The sequence below is a fragment of the Cyphomyrmex costatus genome, unplaced genomic scaffold (genome assembly GCF_001594065.2).
Source record: "Cyphomyrmex costatus isolate MS0001 unplaced genomic scaffold, Ccosl1.0 scaffold51, whole genome shotgun sequence".
Lineage (NCBI taxonomy): Eukaryota > Metazoa > Arthropoda > Insecta > Hymenoptera > Formicidae > Cyphomyrmex > Cyphomyrmex costatus.
This window is the reverse complement of record NW_017279354.1, coordinates 195,091-218,306: the sequence shown is the minus strand read 5'-3', so window position 1 is coordinate 218,306 and position 23,216 is coordinate 195,091. Positions and strand designations below refer to the sequence as shown.

The window sequence follows — 23,216 nt, the reverse complement described above, 5'->3', positions numbered from 1 at the left end:
TTACAAATTAATTTTATTAAGGATACTTTATAATATAAGTATTTTAATAAAGAAAATTATATATCGTTGTGTAGGCGATATATATCATGTTTAATTTATTATAAAGAATAGAGAAAATTAATGGCAAAAATATGAAGACATTTTGAACTTCAAATTATCATTTATCGATCGAAATTACCAAAACGCTTTTCATTTCGTATAGATAAAATAAATACTCGTAAATATTTGTTATCTCAAACAATGCAGCGTGCGAGAGAGTCAATCGAAATTATTATAGTTTATTATTCTATACTAACAGTAAACTACTTATAATAATATATAAACTGTGCACCTCCATTACGTGATATAATTGTACATTTAGTATGATACGTATCAATTTAATTGTAAATGCTTTAGAGAGAGAGAGAAAGAGAGAGAGAGAGAGAGAGAGAGAGAGAGAGAGAGAGAGAATTAGAATTCTACTTGTTCTTTCTTTTTCTAAAGATAAAATAAAAAAATTTTTTTTACATCTCTTTTTCTAAAAAAGGATCAAAGCAATTCATAAAGCAACGTTAATTAAATGTTATTTTATTGCCAATGTGATTTGTACTAAATCACATTGGCAATAAAATCTAATCTAAAACTTAGACTCTTATAACTTATAAAGTCGTTTTTCAAATCGATCATCTTTGTCATTTCAGAGTATATATTCACTTACCAATGAAACAATTAAGGCATTAAACACACCAACTATCGTGGCTGCTGAAAGCTGGTGGAAAAACTGCGTGATCATTACGAGCTCGTACGCAGGGGAGGTATTGGACTCGAAAGGTAACTCCATCTTAAGAAACAATTCTCGCGCTGGCACCGCAAATTGCTCGTCGGATTCGTCAGTGTGAGCAACGAGTACGCCTGTGCCATAAAGAAATACTGACATCGAATAAAGACCAATGATCAAGTGGGAAGACCGATGCGACACATCGGTCGTCCTCGACATTGAGCAGATGGCCCACTCGGTCACGCACTCGCTCCGATCTTGGGACATCATCGTCAGGATGTCGTGGAATATCCTGTGAGAAACTTAGGGATTTGCTTTTTGAACTCGCTTATGATCATAAAAGAACGTAACAATCTTTCACCTTCTTCAAATAAAGCATGTACAACGATTAAATATTGTACACAACTGCGACAAATCTGATTTATTTGATTTTTGACAAATGACTGTATATATAACTAATTCTTCATTTCCTTTCATTTTTAAAAAATATTAAACTAATTTTGAATTCCATTCTCAAAATGCATGGAAAGATTGCGTTTGTTTCGCGACTTAGATAAGTAAAGCTCACCGTCGATTAATCCAAAATATTGTAAGTTTTAACAATAGGAGGCTATAAGACATCGTAGTACTAAGGCCATCCATCAGATGCGAGAGATCATCCGTGCGAACGTGTATAACAAAATATCGATACTGAAAGGTCTGTGCCATCGTAAGAGTGATCATCCAGAAGGCGCGACGGAGAACCGTACATGACGAGTTGGGCCAAACGCCGATCACGCGGAGACCGATCTCGATTGAACGACTGACAGTGCCATCAAGGATCTTCAAGGAATCAGTCTTTGAGTCCATTTTCGAAGCTCTGCCTTTGAATTTTCGACCGGGATCTTTACATTGATACCACGCGTGAAACTTCGCTATTTCATCAAAAACCCAACCGTGTATTTCGTGTAGCGATGTTAAACGCATGGATGAGTACGGGGGATGAACGCGGATGAACACGGAAGAATCGCTGCGCGCTACCAATCCCCCACCTTGATGTCGACATGAACCAATAGAAAGTACCGACAAGATATTCTCATCGCAACGCAAGAATTGCTAGGTAAGGTCGGCTGCAACAGTTAGGTAAGATAAGTGCGGGTATAGATAACGAGGGGGAAAAAAAATGAACAGGTGCAGCGAAGAGAAAATGCATTGTCTCTGAAATTACCTCGAACCTTAAAAATTCAGGAACTGTGTGCGATCGGGCGCGAGACTCTGGGGACATCGTGCAGGATAATGGTCGGTTAGATCAAGGTGCTTTAAATCGGTAAAATGTGAAGAACAACCGCGAACGGCATGGGGAAATTAAATTGTTACGTCCGGATTGGACGTCCATACCGAGGGGAAAAAATAATTTTCGCAGGGGGTATACCTACTGCTACTGTGCGCAGATAGTATACGACAGTGAGTGAACAACATGAGAGATATAAAATTGGAATCTTTGTATACAAATTCAAAATAAAAAAATTTAAATTATTTATGATATTTTTAATTGTAAGAAATATATAAATGTCTAATATTACTTAGCGAAGCTCGGACTCTCTCAATGCGAAGTAAGAATATGAATGATTTAAAATATAAAGAAAAAATAAATAATGTTAAAAATGCTTTTTATACAGTTTAAAAAAAAAAAAGGTCTCTGAGAAGAAATTATTACTAGTTCTCTATCAAAAAAATTAATTTTTATTTAATTTGTCTATTTTTATTAATTGGCTATATGATTCTTTATTTATTTATTTTTATATTTTTTATAAATTATATTTTCTCTTTTCTGTATATTTAACATACAAATTTCTCTTTAACTATTAGGGGATTGCATTAAAAGCTATTTTTTTTGTAGTTGAGCATTAATTTCAATAACAAAATGTATGAATACCTCAATCAAAGTATTTTCCCTCGAAAGCTATGACATTTTGTCACTTTTCTAGCAGAAGTTGAATTTCGCGACAAGAAAATGATCTGTCTCTTGAGTCAATCCATTCAACAACCCAATTTTCGAATTCGCTATAATTACAGTAGTGTGTATCTTTCAGAGCATGTTGCATCAATGGGAACAGATGATAATCGCTTGGTCCAGAGAATACGCTGAGTGCGAAAGAACCTCCCATTCGAGATCCATCAGGGTTTATTTCACGGCTATAGCAACATAGGGCCAATCGTCATCATGGATATGGTCAGGAGAAGAATCATCTTTCGACGATTTGATGCAATTGATGATCGTTTTTGCATTAAGTTATCATTCAAACGCTCCAATTGTTGTCGCTCGGCGATGATTGTTTCGTTCGGTTTCAATAGCTCATAATACACGATACCCTCCATATCCCATCAAATACAGAGCATTGCTTTGTGACCGTGAAATCACCAGTCTCTACATACTGTTTCCGATGGAGCAGATTCACCATAAGTTTCCGCAAGCAATTGATGAGTTTTAGCTGCACTTTTTTTCAAATCAAAATAGTGGAGAAGTACACATCATTGTTATGTGTTAATTGACTAAAAGTAAGTATATCTTCTACATGCGAAAATTAAGCGACGTACGAAGTACATTTAGTTCGTACAATGATTTTTTCTATCATGAGTGTCTAGTGCTGTTAGAATCTCATGATTATAATGTGGATGTCACGATTTTGACTCAAACTCAGTTTGTACTAAAGCGACTCATAAGCCACGTCACCAATCATTTCGCTCTAAAATATACAATTTATCTTACAATCATCAATTTGATCACAAAGAATATTATATAAGATATACAGTATATGAGAGAAAATATATTATATACGGACTTTCGTACTAAAAAGTTCTGCGACAAAACGCAGTCACGAAAATGTTTAATATACAATACCTTCATATATGCAGTCATTGTCTATTATTTGCATTAAAAATGCAAGACAAATGTACGTGCACTGAACATACGTGAAGACGTATGGAATATTTAATATTTTTAAATATGTCAAGAAGAAACAAAGAGCAAAGAAGAGCAATTATGGACGATAAATTCATAAGGATAAATTGAAAGCAAGATTAAAAGTTTGTGATGTTAAGGGAAGAATGTTGAAATGTGCATAAACACATTTATCTTTAAAAAGTACAATAACACTGTTATTGAATGAGATACATACATTGATATATTTTTACATGAAAGATATTGTCAGAAATGAAATGAAATCACTTTTATCGTATCTTAGACATGCAAGTTATGTATAAGTTATTTAATCTTTATCTACATAATTTTTAGTTATCTAAGCGCAATATTATATGAAAAGTTATTTGTGAGAAGAGAGTCTTAATATCGGCGGATATAGATAAATGAGAAAAAAAAGGCGAACAGGGGAAGCAGATATAGTCTCTGGGACGACTTCAAACCTTATAAATTCAGGAACCGTGTGCGAGCGGCACGGTGAGGAAAGTTAAATTGCTATGTTAGAATCGAATATACATATCGAGGGGAAAAAAAATAATTATTCGCAGCGATATACCTATTATTGTGAGAAAATAAGTACACGAAATGACCGTAAATGAACAACATGAAGAAAACAGAACGAAAGTCTTTGCATGTAAATGATGTTTCATCGAAATTTAAAATATACAAAATTTTCTGTAGCATATTAAATATAAATGTCTAAAACTACTTATATATATATAAAACTTAAATTCTCGTTGATACGAAGTAAGAATATAAATAATTTAAAATATAAAGAACAAATGAATAATCGAAAATGATTTTTTGCACATTTTTAGGAGTCGTATAAAAAACTCTGAAACATTTTATTACGATTATTTTATCCAAAAAATTTTAGTCAGTTATTTCTTGTTATTAGTTATTTGTATTATTTTTATTTATTTATTTCTATTATCTTTTTATAAATTATATTCTTTTTTCCGTATATTTAAAACAGATTTCGCTCCAACTATATGTAATGCTACACTTGCTACTGTCCAATACTCCGATAACCACGATGGATACTCTTGGCACAAGTAATTGTTATCCACTACAAACTTCGTTTAATACATCGCGTGCAACACTGACATATACGAAGCTGATGCTTTCATTACCTATCCGAAAAAAATAATAAATTTCATTTGCATAATAAACCACGTATTATTTTCTATCTTCTTTTAAGAAACATTGAATATTTTCGCATTTCATCTCGTTTATATATTTGCAATTTAAAATTCTCACACTCGTAAATCCTTCCAGAGAAAGATCCATAACATTTCCAGCGGTAATCGTCAATCTCTTCTGTGATCTTAATATCACAAATAACAAAATACGACACTCAGTAGGCGTCATGTTATACCATAGCGCCTCGTAGACTGCATCGCCAATCGATTTGCTCTAAAAAAAGAGGCACACGAATTTAAAGAAAAAGTCTCTCAATTTATCAGGGCACGTATTATAGAACTATTCGGAATGAATTCTGATCGGAGTTATTCCGTTTTCCCTAGAAAAAGCAATAGAAATTTAGGGACTAATTAAATAATTCCGATTGGAAAATGTATTCCGAATAATTCCATAACGTATCCTGAATTCGATATTTCCATTCTGATCCATATTTTTCGAACATTCAAGAAACACATATACGTAAATATATATTAAACTGATTAAGCTTGATAAATTGTTCTGCAGATGAGAGAAAAAGTTTGAAAATTGATTGCGCACGCGCGCGCCAGTGGTTCAAAGGAATAAAATATTACACATGTAGAATAAAATACTGTGCGAACCTTGGCGCTGAGGTATTCTCCCGCGAAACAAAAGATAAAAGCTTCCAATGTTACGGCAACGTAAAAAATAGCAGATTTCAAAATCACCACTGTGGCTCCGTCCTTAATAAGAGACTACAACAAGATTGTCGAAAGACATAATATTTAATAGATTTAATGTAAAATTACAAATTAATTATTTTATGCTATAACTATTTTATTAATTAACGATGCAACTTACGGCTATGATGGTAAAACCAATGCAACAGATGACCACGGTATTCGATAGGAACTGCATCAGCGCAATGTCGGAATAAAGTTCCTCGATATTGTCCGAAAGTGTTATTATCTTTTGGTGCCGGATAATCAGAAGCTTGACACTTGTGACGATTGAATCACGCTGCGAAATTTTGTCGCCGCAAATTGTCAGTAACTCCCGGCGAAGAATATCGATTTGTCCGCTCACGTGAAGCACCTAAACGTGATTACATATATTAATAAATTCTACAAAACACAAACTTTTCCGCGAATTATTGTGAATAAAAATTCCTTTTCAAAATATTTAAATTTTAAATGCAAAATTAGAAAAAAAAATCAATCTTAATTAGTTTTAATTAATGTTCGCAGAAGCACATGTTACAAGTAAAGAGAGAAAAAAAAGACATAGAAGAAATGAAGCTATAATAAATCTTAAAAATAAAGAAATAATTGTAATTATAAGAGAACAATCCTATCTTTGGTCAAAGTAAATCTTGGTAATGAATATTTCTATTAAAATTTTTTACAAATCAATATTTCAATTTTATACATTGCGCGTCGATTCGATTTGTCGGACTTGAAATGCAATTGTAAACTAAAATATTAATATTTCAAATTTGATTGTCAATTTCATAATGATGGTAATAATTAACCATTTTACAAATCTGCAAAAATTTATTTTCATTGGTTAATTTAATTTCTAATTGTAAATCTTAAAAAGTTACTCAGCACTCACATGATTTGGTTAAACTCACCAGCGTAATAATTAAGCAATTCATCATAGCAACTAAAGTGGCGATCGACACTACGTGAAGAATCTGACCGACCGCTAAAAGCTCGAAGAGGGGAGACACGTCAACTTTAAAGGGAAATCTCATCTTTACAGGCAATACTCTCGAACTAATGTTTAGATCCTCCTTAAAGTCAGTCGAGCGACGTAGAAGATTTGTCATGGAGTAGCAAATTGCGGCTGTAGCGTTAATACTGATTAACACATTCGAGCAGCGACGCGATAAATTGGCATTACTCGCCATAATGCACGATATTGATTTGTCATAAATATTGACGTTACTCCAATCTTCTTCCATCGCTAACATGATATCATAAAATATCCTGTAGAAAATTGCTTGCGTATTTTGTATCAAATTGTTATCCCTGTTGTTTACATCAAACAATCACTGTTCCTACCTGCGATTCGACCAAAGAGAGATCAGCTTTAGAAAACCAAGACTGTAAGCTAACGTAATGCTGAGTGCATCGACAAGGTTGGAGATATTATTGATGTCGAAATGATTGAAGATGTACGCGTACTGAAAGTATAGCGCGAACACCAAGCTCATCATGTACGCGAACCAAGTGATAGTTCCGTACGGCAAACCCGGCCAGATTCCGACAAAGCGGAGTCCGATCTCGACGGAAGTGCTGATGGAAGTTGCGCGCATTATCTCGCATAGGATTGGACCACGGCGATGTTTTCTCGTCAAAAGCAAAACGATTATCGTGCGAACATCGCTACTCGAATATTAAGCATTGAGTTTCAACGAGCTATAACTCCGCTTGCTATGCCAGGGAACAATGTGTTGCCCCTTTGTCGATCGTTATCAATCAATCGTAATTACGCGTACTCTTACCGTTCCTGATGCGATGGCAAAAAAGAACCGTACGTTACTTTTCACGATGATTACAGGTTATTACAAAGAAGAAAGAGCACAATTTGAAGCTACGTATTGAATGTTATAAGGAGGGGGACATAAGTTATTCATTTAACGAAAAAAATGAAAGATCCGTTGAGCGCATGTGAACAATGCCAGACGCGTTAAAAGACTTGAGAAGCACAAAGGCAAAGAAAAGGGAGTGCTGTTAAAAGGAGACTTGTGAAAAGTTCTAAGTCGAGACCATTGTTGTTTTATAAACAAAAATAGTATATGGAATTATCATATGATCATGTTCACATGCTGCTAAAAAAGATCGGAAGAGATTATCTACTACGCATATTAATAGTAGATATGAATGTCAACGTACGTAACATATCTACTTACAAAAGTTTGTTAATCTAAAAGAATCATATGTATAAATTAAAAATATTCGATATAAATGAAAGGGCAGATATCTTACTTTCTAATATACTGCAATGACATCGTTCTGCACGTTTATGGCTCATATAATTTTCTCTTCACTCTAACATAGTAACTAAACTAATTATCTATAAAAGAATAAGTTCTAATTATTATAAAAAATATAATATTATCAAAATTATTAAAAAATGATTTATTATACAAAAATAATATATTATAAAACTTTAAGATTTCTTTCATAGATAAATTTCTTTATGAAATACTTAAAAATGTTTCTCTCTTAAAGAACTCTTAAAGATATCTTAAAATTGTTTTATACATCCGCTCATTATATAACTAAGAAAATAAAGTTGCGTTTAATCTGCCCTATTTACACACGAGTTTAGTCAAAACTCACCGGACATCCTGTATATATATATTTTTTTTGTATATTATTTTTTAACTGTGTAATAATTAATTATATATATTTTAAGAAATAATTTTGCGCGCACGATTCTATGCGTTTTCTTATTAGTTTCATTAAATCGAGCAAATTTAACCATTAATATCCGTATACAAGTTCATAATTTCTCAATGCATTGCAGCGATAAGCAGAAGCTTTTATAATCTGTATACGGAGACACTTTTCATTGTAAGTATCATATCGGATGTGTGCATAGTTACGAAGACTGCTAAATCGTTTGCATTATAAATTGTTTGCATAGTCAGCTTTGATATTCACCCGAGGCGCGTTTAATATCCATGAGCAACATTTTGTATGTATGAGAATAGATCTTATGCCAGTGAATTTCCTCCAGAGGAAGATCCATCACTTTTCGTCAATCTCTTTTATTACCTCACAATCACAAACAGAAAGGTCAGACATTGACTGGGTGTTATTATATATTGTGCCAAACGGACTTGTATACAGCATCTGCAATCAGTTTAAACAATGTAAAAAACAACCAAATAAGTTCAACATACATAAATATCAAGCAAGGCTTCTTTTTCCAGATAAAATTGTATTTTATATAAATAAGCTTATATAGCAATTTGTAAAGTTAAAAAGCTTACAAAACTGCTTGCTAACGCAGCAGTTTATCTAGAAATAAGTTCGATAAAATATAGTTGAAATGTAATAAACCTTTGCGCCAATAAGGTACTTCCTAGTGAAAATTTAAAAAAAATGTAATTATTATGATGTAAAAAAAAACTTCAAAAGATTGTACTGGGTTATGATAAAGTTATATGTTAAAAATGTGTCTATGAGAATTAAAAAATCATTTATCTTAAAAATTCGCATAAAGACATTTTATCATAATAACTGACGTCATATAAAAAAAAATCGTTGAAAATTGTAATAAGCAACGTGGCACATACCCATAAATGTGAATCCCATTTTGACGAAAACATGTTTGTCGTATTTATTAAATATCTCGTAAAATTGTAATAACTTCCACGATACTTACTTTTCTAAATCGCCTGCCATCGATATGAGTAAACGATACGTGTTATGCGTAAAACTTGTACGACGATTGATCCATAGTACGACGCGTGATGACAATAAGAGAACCAACCGATCGCAGAGAGATCGGCGAAAGCTGGAACAGCTATCGATCAATCGTAATTATACATTTGATGACTCAAGCATTGATCGTTCAAACATTATAACTTCAGGGCAACAAACAATCAACAGGCTTCCCTCCGCTAGGGTAGCTAACAATTTCCTTTAAAAATGTAAGTCTTTCTTTTAGCATGTGCTCGTATACGTATATCTATAATAGTTGTATTATCTATAATATTATTGAACAGAAACGATTAAAACTGACAAAGAAACCTGAGGAAACTTTGAAGAAAAAATACAGATGTAAAGAAGGGAAAAATTATGTACAGACAAGAAATTAACAAATGCGCAGGATGCGATTTGAAATGTGGATTGGCTTTTTCCACACATAATAATGTTTTAATATTTTTGTTGTATAATGTAAAAGAAAATTGAAGTTCTTTCTAATTGTATTAAAATTAACTTCAATTGATATATCTTAACTCTTATATTAACTATTTAAAATAATATTTAAATAATAATTTTATATTAATAAATTTAGTAAATAAAATATAGTGTTTTAATAACAAAAAAAAAAATTTTGTAAAAGTAAGACCTTTATGAATTAATAGTACTATTTTTTTTTATCACTAATCCATTTTTGTATCTTTCAACTTTTAAAGGAATTTCTGATGAAAGTTAATAACGTGTTATTGCGTTTTTTCATTAAATTTGGGAAACGTGTAGCCAATACAGTACTGCGGATGACATATTGATGCTTAATATAGGATAGGAGCAAAAATATCAAATATAAAATATTAGTTTTGGTAGTAATCACGTATAAGTGCCAATCGGTATTACTGCACTTGTTCAATCATCTTCTATTGTCGTTAGAATTTTGTAAAATTCGCTCCTATTTATAACTTAAAATGGCCAAATATTACAATTATAAACTTCAGCCATACCTAGAATATTTATTGCTGACTTACTGTTAAAAATAGTATGGTTCATTTTGAGAGATGAAAACATAGCATTATCTTTCAGCAACTTGCAACTTATTGTTAAAAGATGTGCGTGAATAGAAGGGTAATTTAAAATTACGTTAATAACACATGAAAACACAAAGATCGGTATCGCGCATTTATATGAGTTAATTCGCTAAAATTACCTCCAGATCCTTAAATGATATACTGTAATCTATATCATCGCCAGAGTGCTAATCAATTAATCCCAAGTACGTGCTGAATAGTCTAACAGTAATTTGAAATAGCTTATTAACTGGGTGTTCTATAATTTTACCAAAATAATATTATCTTACTATAAATTACAATAGGAGCTGAGAAACTTAAATCAACGAAACGTATTATGAAAATGCCATTATAATATTATTCATGCAACCAAATATACCAAATTATTCAACGAGACTTCAACAAATTTTATGTGAACTACGTATAAAAATAGAACTAAGTATTCAACAAATAAAGACAAAATAAAGAAAGAAATTATTGCATCTATATTGGCATTATTTTAGACAGCGTATCTGCAATCACAAACATCACTTCAAAATATTATAACAACTACTTTATTAACAATTTAACAATTAATTCCTTTAAATAATTTATGTTTTCTAAATCATCTCATTACACTAATTTAAATATGATTTTAACAAATCATTGCATTGGTGTCAATACATCGCATACAAGACAGATACATATGATGCCGATGCTTTCATAATCTAAACAAATAAAAGTATAAAATACTTAAAATTGTAATTTATACATATATATACATATATAAAGGATACGTATCATAACAAACGCTAACATCAATTGTAAGAGCAAAATAAAATCTTTATTTAAAAATTATTTATCAAAAAAGTTACGAAAGATTACAGTTGTTAAAGCTTCAAATGACATATCCATCATTTTTCCTGCAGTGATCGACAGTCGCCTTTGGGATTTCATTATCATAAATGATATAATTTTACTCTGATGTGGCGGCATATCATACCACAACGATTCATATGCTGCATCAGCGATTGATTTACTCTAAAAATAACGTAAATTATGTCAAAAAGAGCAGGATAGTATTTTTTTCTCTTGATCCAAAAAGTTCTTTTATCTAAAAAAAAAAAAAGCTTTTTTCTAGTCTACTATATTCTAGTTCTGACATTTGTAAAAAGAATTGTAATAAAGGGATACATTATTTATATAAAATAAAATTAGTGTGCATTTTTAAAATCTTTAATATAGTAACTCTTTTCACAATATTGTATTTACTGACCTTAAGACTAAGATATTCTCCGGCAAAGCAAACAATAAACGTTTCTATCATTACGGCAATGTAAGCCAAAGTAGCTTTCACAAACACGAAGACATCGATTTCATTATGAACCGACTATTTTAATGTACAATAAAAGAGAATATATAACTATCGAAAGAGAATATAAAATATCGATATCATAACATATTTATTATAATACTCACAATTATAATAACGAATCCTAAACAACAAATGACTAAAGTTTTGCAAACAACTTGCATCAATGCAATGAAGGAAAAAAGTTTCTCAATGTTCGCGGAAAATGCGTCGACTTTGTTATGCCTTTTGATCAACATTTTTAATATAAATGCGGAAGATTGATAGGGAAAGGCGTTTTCGGAAATATTTCTGAACTCTTGACATATTATATCAATTTGCCCGCTTACGTGAAGCACCTAAAATGTACTTAAATTGCTGCAAAGTTTCAAATAATATTTGTAAAAAATACTTTTAATAGCAAAACACACATTCAGTATAAATTTTCAACGTTTATTGTTATGTGACATATTTATTAAAGTACATTTTTTCCAAATGTCATATTTATCTTTATGTTTCTAAAGGAAATATATAATAATGCTGCAATATTGTATGTAAAAATAATGTCGCATATAATATAATATAAATCAAGTAATATTTTCAAGAAAAAAATATTACTTCTTTGGATTTAAAGCGTCAAAAATCTTTTTATCAGTTTTGAAAAAATAGAAAAAGATGAATTTAGGATACTAAACTTACCAAAGTAAAAATTAATCCGTTTAAAACAGCAACTACAAACGAAACTATTATTACGTGTAAAAATAGAATCGCGACCAATAGCTCAAAAATCGGTGACTGCTCAGTTTCAAAGGGAAGAAGCACCTTAATAGGAAGCTGCCGCAAGGTATCATTGTAATCATTGGTTGAATATACAAAACGAATTGCATAATCACCCAAAACGTACAATACTGCAGCTACACCGTTAAAACTCAACATAGCATTAGAATAAAAATGAGATACACTCGCTTTAATTGTCATCATATTCAAATGCTCATCGATGTTGATGCACTCATGCCAGTCATTATCCATAACAGCTAAGATTTTATGAAAAACTCTGTAATATATTATTAATTTGTCAAATAGTGAATAGAATATTCTATTCATGCCAAACCAATACACTAATAATTTAATATTACAAAACTAAAAAGTCTCATAGTCTTTCGCGATCTATAATATCGGCGATATAAAATTTAATTTTACATAATATAAAATTTAATTTTACATACGCGACGCGTTGTCTTACCGACGATGTATCCATAGGCTGGCCAATTTGACAAACGTCAAACTGTAATCTAAAGCTAAAGACAAGCCATCGATAATATTCGAGAGCTCACTGATACTGAAGTGCTCAAGTATGTATAGATATTGAAAATACTGTATAATCAATATACTTGACATAAAAATCAGCCAATGAAAGATGGAATAGGACACCTCCGGCCATACACCAAGCAACCGAAGGCCGAATTTCAGCGCCGGACTAACGGTACTCTTGGCTACCATTCGTTGAAAATTTAGAAAACGCGAGGATGAAGATTAGGACATTTGTCCGCTGCGATTGTAAAAGAGAACTGACAGGACAATAACAATTTTTCCAAGAGCATCCCCACGCGCATACAGTATATCCCCCACTCATGTTAATGCGGACCAATCATCAATTGCAGTTATACATCTGTATAACAACAGTTTGAGGAAGAACAATTCGTAGTATTAGTTATAGTATTCATAGTATTACCTTGTATGAGAGAGAGATCATTCTATAATATATTCCTTGTACAATTTAATAATGTATCTTGACCGTGAAGTAACAAAAAATCGTGCATTGAACCATTTCTTCCCATATAATGCGATATTGTGGACAATAAAACATATGTGCACCATTTTCTAGATGTCGTAATGACAGTTTAAAAGTTCATAATTACGGCTTATCCTCGATGACGGAAATGAATTGTATTAGTGCATCGATCGTTTTTACGAAGACAAGAAAAAAAACATCTTATATCCCTCTGATGTATTAAATTCTTCCAATATAATGACAAATAATTTCCTCTAATAAAGTAAATATTGAATTTTCTCAGAACACACGTGCAAATGAAACTTAAAGAACTGAAATAAACTGAAAGTCTTATAGAAGTTTGGTTACACAAATACAAATAAATATGCCAACATATACTGCACCTGTTTAGATCTATTGTAAAATAACGTCTTGGTAATTATTACGTTCTCTGTAAAGTTACATTGCTCTTTTTCTTTATTTTTCTTTCTCTTCTTTCTAAGAAAATATTTTAAAATATAAATGAAAGAAAAGAAGTTTGTGAAATTTAAATTCATATTAACATTTTATACTAACAATACTAAGTAACACTAGAATTTCAAGAAATTACTGTTTATTAATATCAATACCACGCGTGTGTAAACAGGTACGTATATATAATGCTGATAGTTTTAAGATTTAAAAGAAATGTTCAAAATTATTTCACACATTTCTATTTTTTGTGACAGTCAAAAAGTTTATTTAAATTTATTTAAAGCAAGAAAGTTATTCCGAAAGCTTACATTCATGAAAGTTTCCACAGATAAATTTGTAATTTTCCCGTAATCATTAGTCGTTTTTGAGATTTCATAATTATAATCATTACAATATTCTTCTGATTTGACAATAAATCATACCACCGTGATATGTTGCATCGGCGATTAATTTTCTCTGAAAATAATACAAAAGACAATACATAAAGACAACATGAAGAAAAATAATGAATAACATTTTTAATAGTTTTTTCTTATTGAATCAAATATTGTATAAAAGTCTTTGTGTAAATTGTTAAAGTTTACTTAATTTTCGTACTATTATAAGTTTATAAGTAACAAAAGAGAGAGAGTTAAAAAAGTATAAAATATAAGAGAGTTAAGCTAAACATTTTTTTCTCAAATCAATAATTTAATGTGATGCTCGCCTGTATTATCGATAAAACTAGCATCTTTGACGTTTTCGTTCTTGTCTAATTTCTTCATAATAGTTTCGTAGAATAAAAATTTCTTTTCCACGATTTAAATATTCATGCTAATGTATCTGCCCTTGGTCTGTATTATGTCCAAAACTGGAAAAAATATGAAATTATATATATACAGATTTCTTTATCCATTTCTATCTTTAGCGTTGGTCGTTATACTGAAATTAAATGGATAAATAAATCTGTAATTTTATATTTTTTCCAGCTTTGAACACAATATATAGACCAGGAATAGATATATTAGCATGAATATTTAAATCGTGGAAAAGAAATTAGACAGGAACAAAAACGTCAAGAACGCTAGTTTTATCGATAATACAGGCGGCTCCAGCATTACCTTAATATCTAAACACAATAAACTATAATAAATATTTCGTGGTTTTATTAACAAAAAAATAAGTCATCCACATTGTCAGTGTTATAAGTGAAAATTTAAATAATATACTGATCATGTGTAACAGATACGGACGCATTTTTGATTGTTAGTTAAAAAATAAAAGAATTATAAAGCAATGATTTTTATAATTCCGAAAAATTATAATTTTTATTATTCTTTTTGGAACCGTTAAATGGCAAAATATTTTTCTTGGGTACTGATAATATAAATTAAATAGTAACATTTTTTACTTATTGACTTACATTAATTTTATTACTATTTCAACAAATATCTATCGTAATTTTGTCTGAGTCAGTAAAAAGCATTCAGAATAGATATATATGATACTGACGCTTTAATAACCTAAAAAGCACACAAATAAAGAGATTATATATTTATTGTAATAAGGCTCAACGAATTTAAAACTAATATGAGAATAGGGCTACGAGCCTGAGATTTATTAAAATTTATTATATTAGAATTAATAGAATTAAAGATTTTAATAAATCTCAGGCTCGTAGCCCTATTCTCATATTAGTTTTAAAGAGATTATGTTTTATATTAAAAGAGTGACCCCAAAATTTACCCGTTTTTGTGCCCTCGATTTTGACTAAGCTCTGTGTCTAATGGTACCTTATAATATAATGACAATGAGACATTAATCACAGAGAAGTCACAAGTTGATATGTTTTTAGATCTAAGAGGGGGAGTGAATTCAAAGTCGGTTTATCATTACAGATCTGCGAAATCCGGTATTTTAAGAAGCTTAATCCAGCCAATGAAGACAAGATCGCGATCGATCCAGCCGATGAAGGCAAGACCATTGGCAGTTTTTCTAATTCGAAGGCAGTTCTTCCGAATCTGGCCGAGCAGTATTTCAACGGCCGAAGCAAACGCTCATTTGCACTTCTGCAGTCTTACTTAAATGATGCTTTGAATGTAAAAAATTTTCGCATAGATGTAATATACGTAATAACACGTGACACCCACTCAGCTATGATAGCAATTATCACCTTAAACTAAAACTTCTTTGTAATTAATATCTCATTGTATACGGTCTCATTTGGCAGTTCAGTATAAAAATTGAAGGCCCAAAAACGGACGAAAAAAACCATCTTTTTGAGATTACGCTTTAAATTGCTTCTAATCAATCTGCTATTTATGTTGTTATAAACAAATAAATTTTGATCTATAAATTATATTTAATGTAATGTGTATAAAAATGTAAATAGATGAATGATTATGAGCAAATTAAAACAACTTCTTAAAAATTAAATGTCAAAAAATTAAAAAAAATTACATTCGAAAAAGTTTCGAACGACATATCCATCATCTTCCCTGCCGTTATGGCTAATTGCTTCTGAGATCTCATTATTATTAGTATTAACATTTTACTCTGATGTGACGGTATATCATACCACGGCGATTCGTATGCTGCTCTGACAATTAATTTACCCTAAAAGCAAAAATATAATAGATAAAAGCAATGATTTCTTGCATGCTATATATGTATATTTATCCTATTTATATGAGAAATTATGTTTTTCTTCAAGTACAGATATCAGAAATCCTATGGAGATTAAAAGATAAAGAAGAAAAGTAACAGAAATATAATATAATATATAGAGAGAAAGAGTGTAGTAAAAAGAAAGCATAAAACAAAAACATTTTTTATTGAAAACATACATTCTCATTTCTTAGACAAGGTATGTTTTAAATAATATTTATGCACTATAATATATTAAAATATTTTTGCAAAAATTTCTATATAATTTATCAATTCTCATGGAACAATAACTATTTAAAGTTAAAAGATTTCATATCTGACCTACAACTTCCTGAATACTTACATAAATATTATACTTAGCATATAGCATACACAACAATATTGCACATAGAGTATTGCATACGTACACAACAATATTGCACAAAACACTTTGCATACACGACAGTATTGTACACAGAGTTCTCTATACACAGTTCATTACACTCACGACAATATTGAACACAGCGTATAACATATTTTATACACAATACGTTGTATAAAGGATAATAAGGAATTATTCAGATATACGATGAATGCTAAAGCCACGTTATTTAAAAAATCGAATTGCACAAGCGCAATTTGACTTTTGACTAAATAACGTGACTTTGCTGTGTGTGTCAATGTGCTGTGTGCAATAATGCCGTATATGCAATATGATGTGTGCAATATTGCCGAATACGTTGTGTGCAAACGAAGCTGTAAGCAATCAAAGTCATTCTAATATTATAAATACGTACTTTGTAATTAAGATGTTCTCCAGCAAAGCAAATAATGAAAATCTCACCCAATGAGTCAAGAAAACCAAGAACTATTTTTATTATCAAGAAAATATCCATTTTGTCGTGAATAGTCTAATTTGATAAACAATAAAATAGAAAAGAATAATATATATATGTAATTCTTTTTTATATAGAAAATATCAATTAATGTACTTTTATTGCAGAACTTACAATTATGATAAAAAAACCTAGACAGCAAAAAAGTATCGTCGTCCAAACAACTTCTACCAATTCAATAAAGGAGACAAGTTTTTCAAGGTTTTTAGAAAATAAAACAATTTTATTATGTCTATCGATCAACATTTTAAATAAAGATACGGTAGATGCATGAAAAGAAGTACTTTCTATAGAAATATTTTTAAATTCATGACACATTATATCAATTTGTCCACTAACGTGTAGTACCTAAAATGTACTTAAAGTTGTACAAAAATCGTAATTATAGCATATAAAAAAGATTTTCACACTACAGTTAACATGTTTCAAATACAAAAAATATTTTTACATAATACATGTATTTATAAACTCAAAGAAATTCTTCTTGCAAAATTATATGTAAAATTTTTTGAATATTAGAATTAACAATATTTATTATTTACGAAGAAAAGTGATGATCTGTAAATGTATCAGTTAGTTCTCTCTAAAAGTAAAGTAATGCAATACATTATTGTCTAAAAAGATATTAATATCTGATTACAGCAATTACAAGTTTAACACTATAAATTAAAGTTGTCCAAATTATTAAACGCTTAATATTTAACATTTTTATCATTTTGATCTATAATTGAATTATAACCATAAATAGTTTATTAAGGTTCGGTTGCACCAACATTACTTGATTTTAAACGAGATTTAAAACTCTATATCAATCTCGTATTAAAGAAGAGATATAGAAACAGAGACAGTTTAAGTCTCGCTTAAAATAAAAATTACGTTGGTGCAATCGGGCCTAACTGATTTAATTATATTTAAATCTAAATCTTATATCTGATTTAATTATCTTGTATAACAAACTTTTACAAACTTTGACGTAAAATATTGTTACGATAAATAAGTTTCAATTCTGCATTATAAATTCCTCTATTACATAAAAACAAATAAATCACAGAAAAATATTTATATATAAGAATGTTTTACCAAAGTGAAGATTAACCCATTTAGAATAGCTTGTGTGCCTATAAGTATCAACGTGTATAAAAATATTGTCACTGCAAGAATCTCAAACAGTGGCGATTGTTGAATTTCAAAGGGAAGTTGTATCTTTATAGGAAGCTCCCGCAAAGTGTCATTTTGCAAAGTGTCATCATCAGTCAAAAACACGAAACCAATTACGTAATCTCCTAAGAAATAAAGTACCGTACAAACCATATTAGCACACAATATACCATTGCAAATAAAATGTGCTACATTGGCTTTAATTGTCATCATATACAAATGTTCATCTATATTGCACTGGCGCCAATCATTATCCATAGCAATTAACATTTGACGAAAAATTCTGAAAAACGTTATTTTAATCTATTATAATATTTCAAATGCAAAAATTACATTTTTTCCAAAAGCCATCAACGTTGTGTTTAATTCTCAAGCTAAAGTTTGGGTGATGACATTAATAAATCACTTTTGCTTATGATAAATCAAGTCAACAGTGTTATAAAATTGAAAAAAAAATTGTTTTTCGAAAACGGAATTAAGTAAAGCTGAACAAAGTTGAATTATATAGTATAGAATATCTTACTGACGGCGTATCCACAGTCCAATCAATTTAAATAACGTCAAATTGTATAATATAGTTATAGTCAAACTGTCAATGAGATTCGAAATTTCGCTGATACTCAGATGTTCAAAAATGTACAAATACTGAAAATATTGTATGACCACTGTGCACAATATAATACTAAAAAAGTGAACAGTAGAATGCAAATCACTCGGCCAAATGCCGAGTAATTGGAAATAAATTTTCAGCACTGGGCTGCAAGTACTTCTTATTATCATTTGCCAATGATTTCTAAAACTTAAGAAAGTAACGATCTGCGTTTGCACATTTGTTCGATTCTCGAGATAAGGAGTAATTGAGACAGTATATCCTCTGTTTCGTCAAGTATATTCCACTCGGTGCATTCCCACTCGCATAAATATGAATTATGTAGCATAAGAAGATATAGCAAAGGAAGATATTACTAATTTTTTTATAAACGTGTTGTAATTTTCTGTAGAAATCTAACAACGCAGTAATAAATTACTCGGATAAGTAAAAGAGACATCTGTATCAAATTATTGATGAACGATCCGATGCGTAATATAGTCGGTCCGTCCCTTTTCTTCCAAACTTTTTATAACGTAAGAAAGTAAGGATCAGCGTTTGCACATTTATTTGATCCTCTAGGTAAGAAGTAAATGAGACAGTATATCGTCTATTTCTCCAAGTATTATACATATATTCCCATTCGGTGCATTCTCACTCGCATAAATATATGGATCAAACATTATGTATTGTGTAGCATCATAATAAATGAGGATATAGCTAATTTTTTTATAAACGTATTGTAATCTTCTATTGAAATATAATAACGTAGTAAATGACTAGGAAAACTAAGAAAAACATATGTCGAACAATTGATGTACGATTCGATGTGTAATATAGACAGTTCCCTTTCCTTGCGAACTTATATCTGGGCAATAAATTTCTAGAAATAAGAGACAAACGTCCGCTGCATTCTGTACATTGTAAAAAACGATAATCGCACAGCAGGCCAACAATAATTGTGTATTAAATATTCTAAGCGAACGTAACTGAATAACATTCATGTAATTCTACTTTTGATGGTCTTCGAAGAAATAATATAAGAGCAAAATAACAGAACATCATTAAAATGATAAGTAATATGCCTTAATGCTTCTAGGAATTATTCTTATGGAAAGTATCCCGAATTAAAAAATTGTTTAATAGAAAATATTAGAAATATTTGAAATAGCTTGAAAAAAAAGTATACTCACAACGTCATATGATCGTACATAGAAGAAATACTAATTGTCTAAAAAAGCATAAACATCAAAAACATCCGACTATAAAAAATCTTTTTAAGTTTAAATGTATATAAGGTAATATGATAATAACAATATACGTAAAATTATTTATTTCTACATATGTGTGTGTGTGTGTGTGTGTGTGCGCGCGCGCGCGTGCGTATAACAAAATTGCAAAAATTATTTGATACAAATTATTTATTTTATGAATAACTTATTATAGTGAAAAGTGTTTTAAAATCTTACACATTTACACATTGTTACTTTTTTTAAAATGATTATTTCTAAACTGTTACAATGACTAGTCCCAGTTTCTCGTGTAATGAAACAAATCACAATTTGTGTATAACTAAATTGTTTCAAAGTAATTTTAAAAATCAAATTTTTTTATTTGAATACTGACGTCACAAGCCATTACACAACCTGTTTAAATAACAATAATAATAATAATAATAATAACATTAATAAGATGAGCCTTACTATATAGTATATACCAGTGGTCGGCACTAGATGCACATTTCGTCCGACGCGATCGATGAAACTCGAACAGCAGTGCAGTGAAGGTTCACAGGAATTGGCCCGAAATGTGCATCGAGTGCCGAACACTGGTATGTACATATTATAAGCGATTTTTGGCGATAGTGTGATATATGATCAAGGTCGTTATTGGTAGAGATGGAACTTTTTGTGAATAACCACAATTATTAGCTGAAACGTACTGGTTCTTTTTCAGACATGCAATACCGTTTAAATTTACTAAGAAGGGAATAAGTGGAAATAATAAAATATTTGTTTGTTTTAATAAGTGAAATGTATTGTGGCGACCCGCCACCAGAGGTCATTTTACACATGACAATGTTACGTACAGCTCATTGCACACACAACAATGTAACACACTGCGCATTGCGTACATGATACGTTTGTAGACAACACATTATATACAGGATAATAAGGAGTTATCCAAATATATGGTGAATGATAAAGCCACGTCATTTAAAAAATCTAATTGCACACGCTCAATTTGATTTTTGACCAAATAACGTGACTTTGCTGTGTGCAATATCATTGTGTATGAAATGTGCTGTGCAATATCGCCGTGTGTAAGATACCATGTCTGTAAATAAAGCTGTAAGCAATCGAAGCTTTCCCAATATTATAAATACTTACTTTGAAATTAAGATGTTCTCCAGCAAAGCAAATAATGAAAATCTCACTCAATGAGACAAGAAAACCAAGAACTGTTTTTGTTAACAAGAAAATATCCATTTTGTCGTGAATAGTCTAATTTGATAAACAATAAAATAGAAAAGAATAATATATATATGTAATTCTTTTTTATATAGAAAATATCAATTAATGTACTTTTATTGCAGAACTTACAATTATGATAAAGAAACCTAGACAGCAAAAAAGTATCGTCGTCCAAACAACTTCTACCAATTCAATAAAGGAGACAAGTTTTTCAAGGTTTTTAGAAAATAAAACAATTTTATTATGTCTATCGATCAACATTTTAAATAAAGATACGGTAGATTCATGAAAAGAAGTACTTTCTATAGAAATATTTTTAAATTCATGACACATTATATCAATTTGTCCACTAACGTGTAGTACCTAAAATGTACTTAAAGTTGTACAAAAATCGTAATTATAGCATATAAAAAAGATTTTCACACTACAGTTAACATGTTTCAAATACAAAAAATATTTTTACATAATACATGTATTTATAAACTCAAAGAAATTCTTCTTGCAAAATTATATGTAGAATTTTTTGAACATTAGAATTAACAATATTTATTATTTACGAAGAAAAGTGATGATCTGTAAATGTATCAGTTAGTTCTCTCTAAAAGTGAAGTAATGCAATATATTATTGTCCAAAAAGATATTAATATCTGATTACAGCAATTACAAGTTTAACACTATAAATTAGAGTTGTCCAAATTATTAAACGCTTAATATTTAAAATTTTTATCATTTTGATCTATAATTGAATTATAACTATAAATTAGTTTATTAAGGTACGGTTGCAACAACATTACTTGATTTTAAGCGAGATTTAAAACTCTATCAATCTCATATTAAAGAAAAGAGATAGAAATAGAGACAATTTAAGTCTCGCTTAAAATCAAAATTACGTTGGTGCAATCGGGCTTAACTAATTTAATTATATTTAAATACTAAATAAAATTTTTAAATCAAAAATAGAACTCTCGAGAATGTCAATAACAATAAATAAACAGGCTAATGAGAGTCAAAAACTGCGGTTGTTCGTGCGAATTAAAATTATTTATTAAAATATACTTATAAAAATAAATCAGACGTTTCGGCTTCTATTTGAGCCATCTTCAATGATCCGAACAATATCCATTCAAATTTAAAATAGCATGGTCATCAATTGGCTGCACAGGTGTGGTAACACATCATCTCCATTAGAATAAGACAAAAAATTTGAACGTTCTTTGGCAAATAATGGAAAACTATTAAATAAAAATTGTCAATAAACAAATAATCAGTGAAGAAACTAAAAAGATCAATGAGAAACTCACCAATGCAGCAAATTAACATCAAAAGAATTACAAAGTATACGTGTGAAATAAAAATGATACACAGTCAACGGACAATAGTCAAATGAGATAAAAACAAAGTGTGGGAAAGACAAGAATATAATGAGACTGCGCAGAACGGTAAAAACAGATACCACCAATAACTAAGCACTATTACATTGACACATAAGAAATCATATTAAATACATCATTTTAACGAG

The 23,216-nt window shown here is 30.2% G+C and overlaps 1 protein-coding gene across 1 annotated transcript in view; it reads right to left on the bottom strand.

Moving 5' to 3' along the window:
- Positions 1 to 23,216, bottom strand: part of LOC108778764 (uncharacterized) — a 45,321-nt gene that overhangs the window by 9,239 nt on the left and 12,866 nt on the right. Inside the window, 11 exon segments of the mRNA XM_018546026.1 lie at positions 698 to 1,049; positions 1,326 to 1,614; positions 4,979 to 5,132; positions 5,519 to 5,632; positions 5,739 to 5,972; positions 6,511 to 6,868; positions 6,971 to 7,245; positions 7,247 to 7,267; positions 12,410 to 12,764; positions 12,954 to 13,057; positions 16,395 to 16,550. Coding sequence (XP_018401528.1) covers positions 698 to 1,049; positions 1,326 to 1,614; positions 4,979 to 5,132; positions 5,519 to 5,632; positions 5,739 to 5,972; positions 6,511 to 6,868; positions 6,971 to 7,245; positions 7,247 to 7,267; positions 12,410 to 12,764; positions 12,954 to 13,057; positions 16,395 to 16,550 — 2,412 coding nt within the window.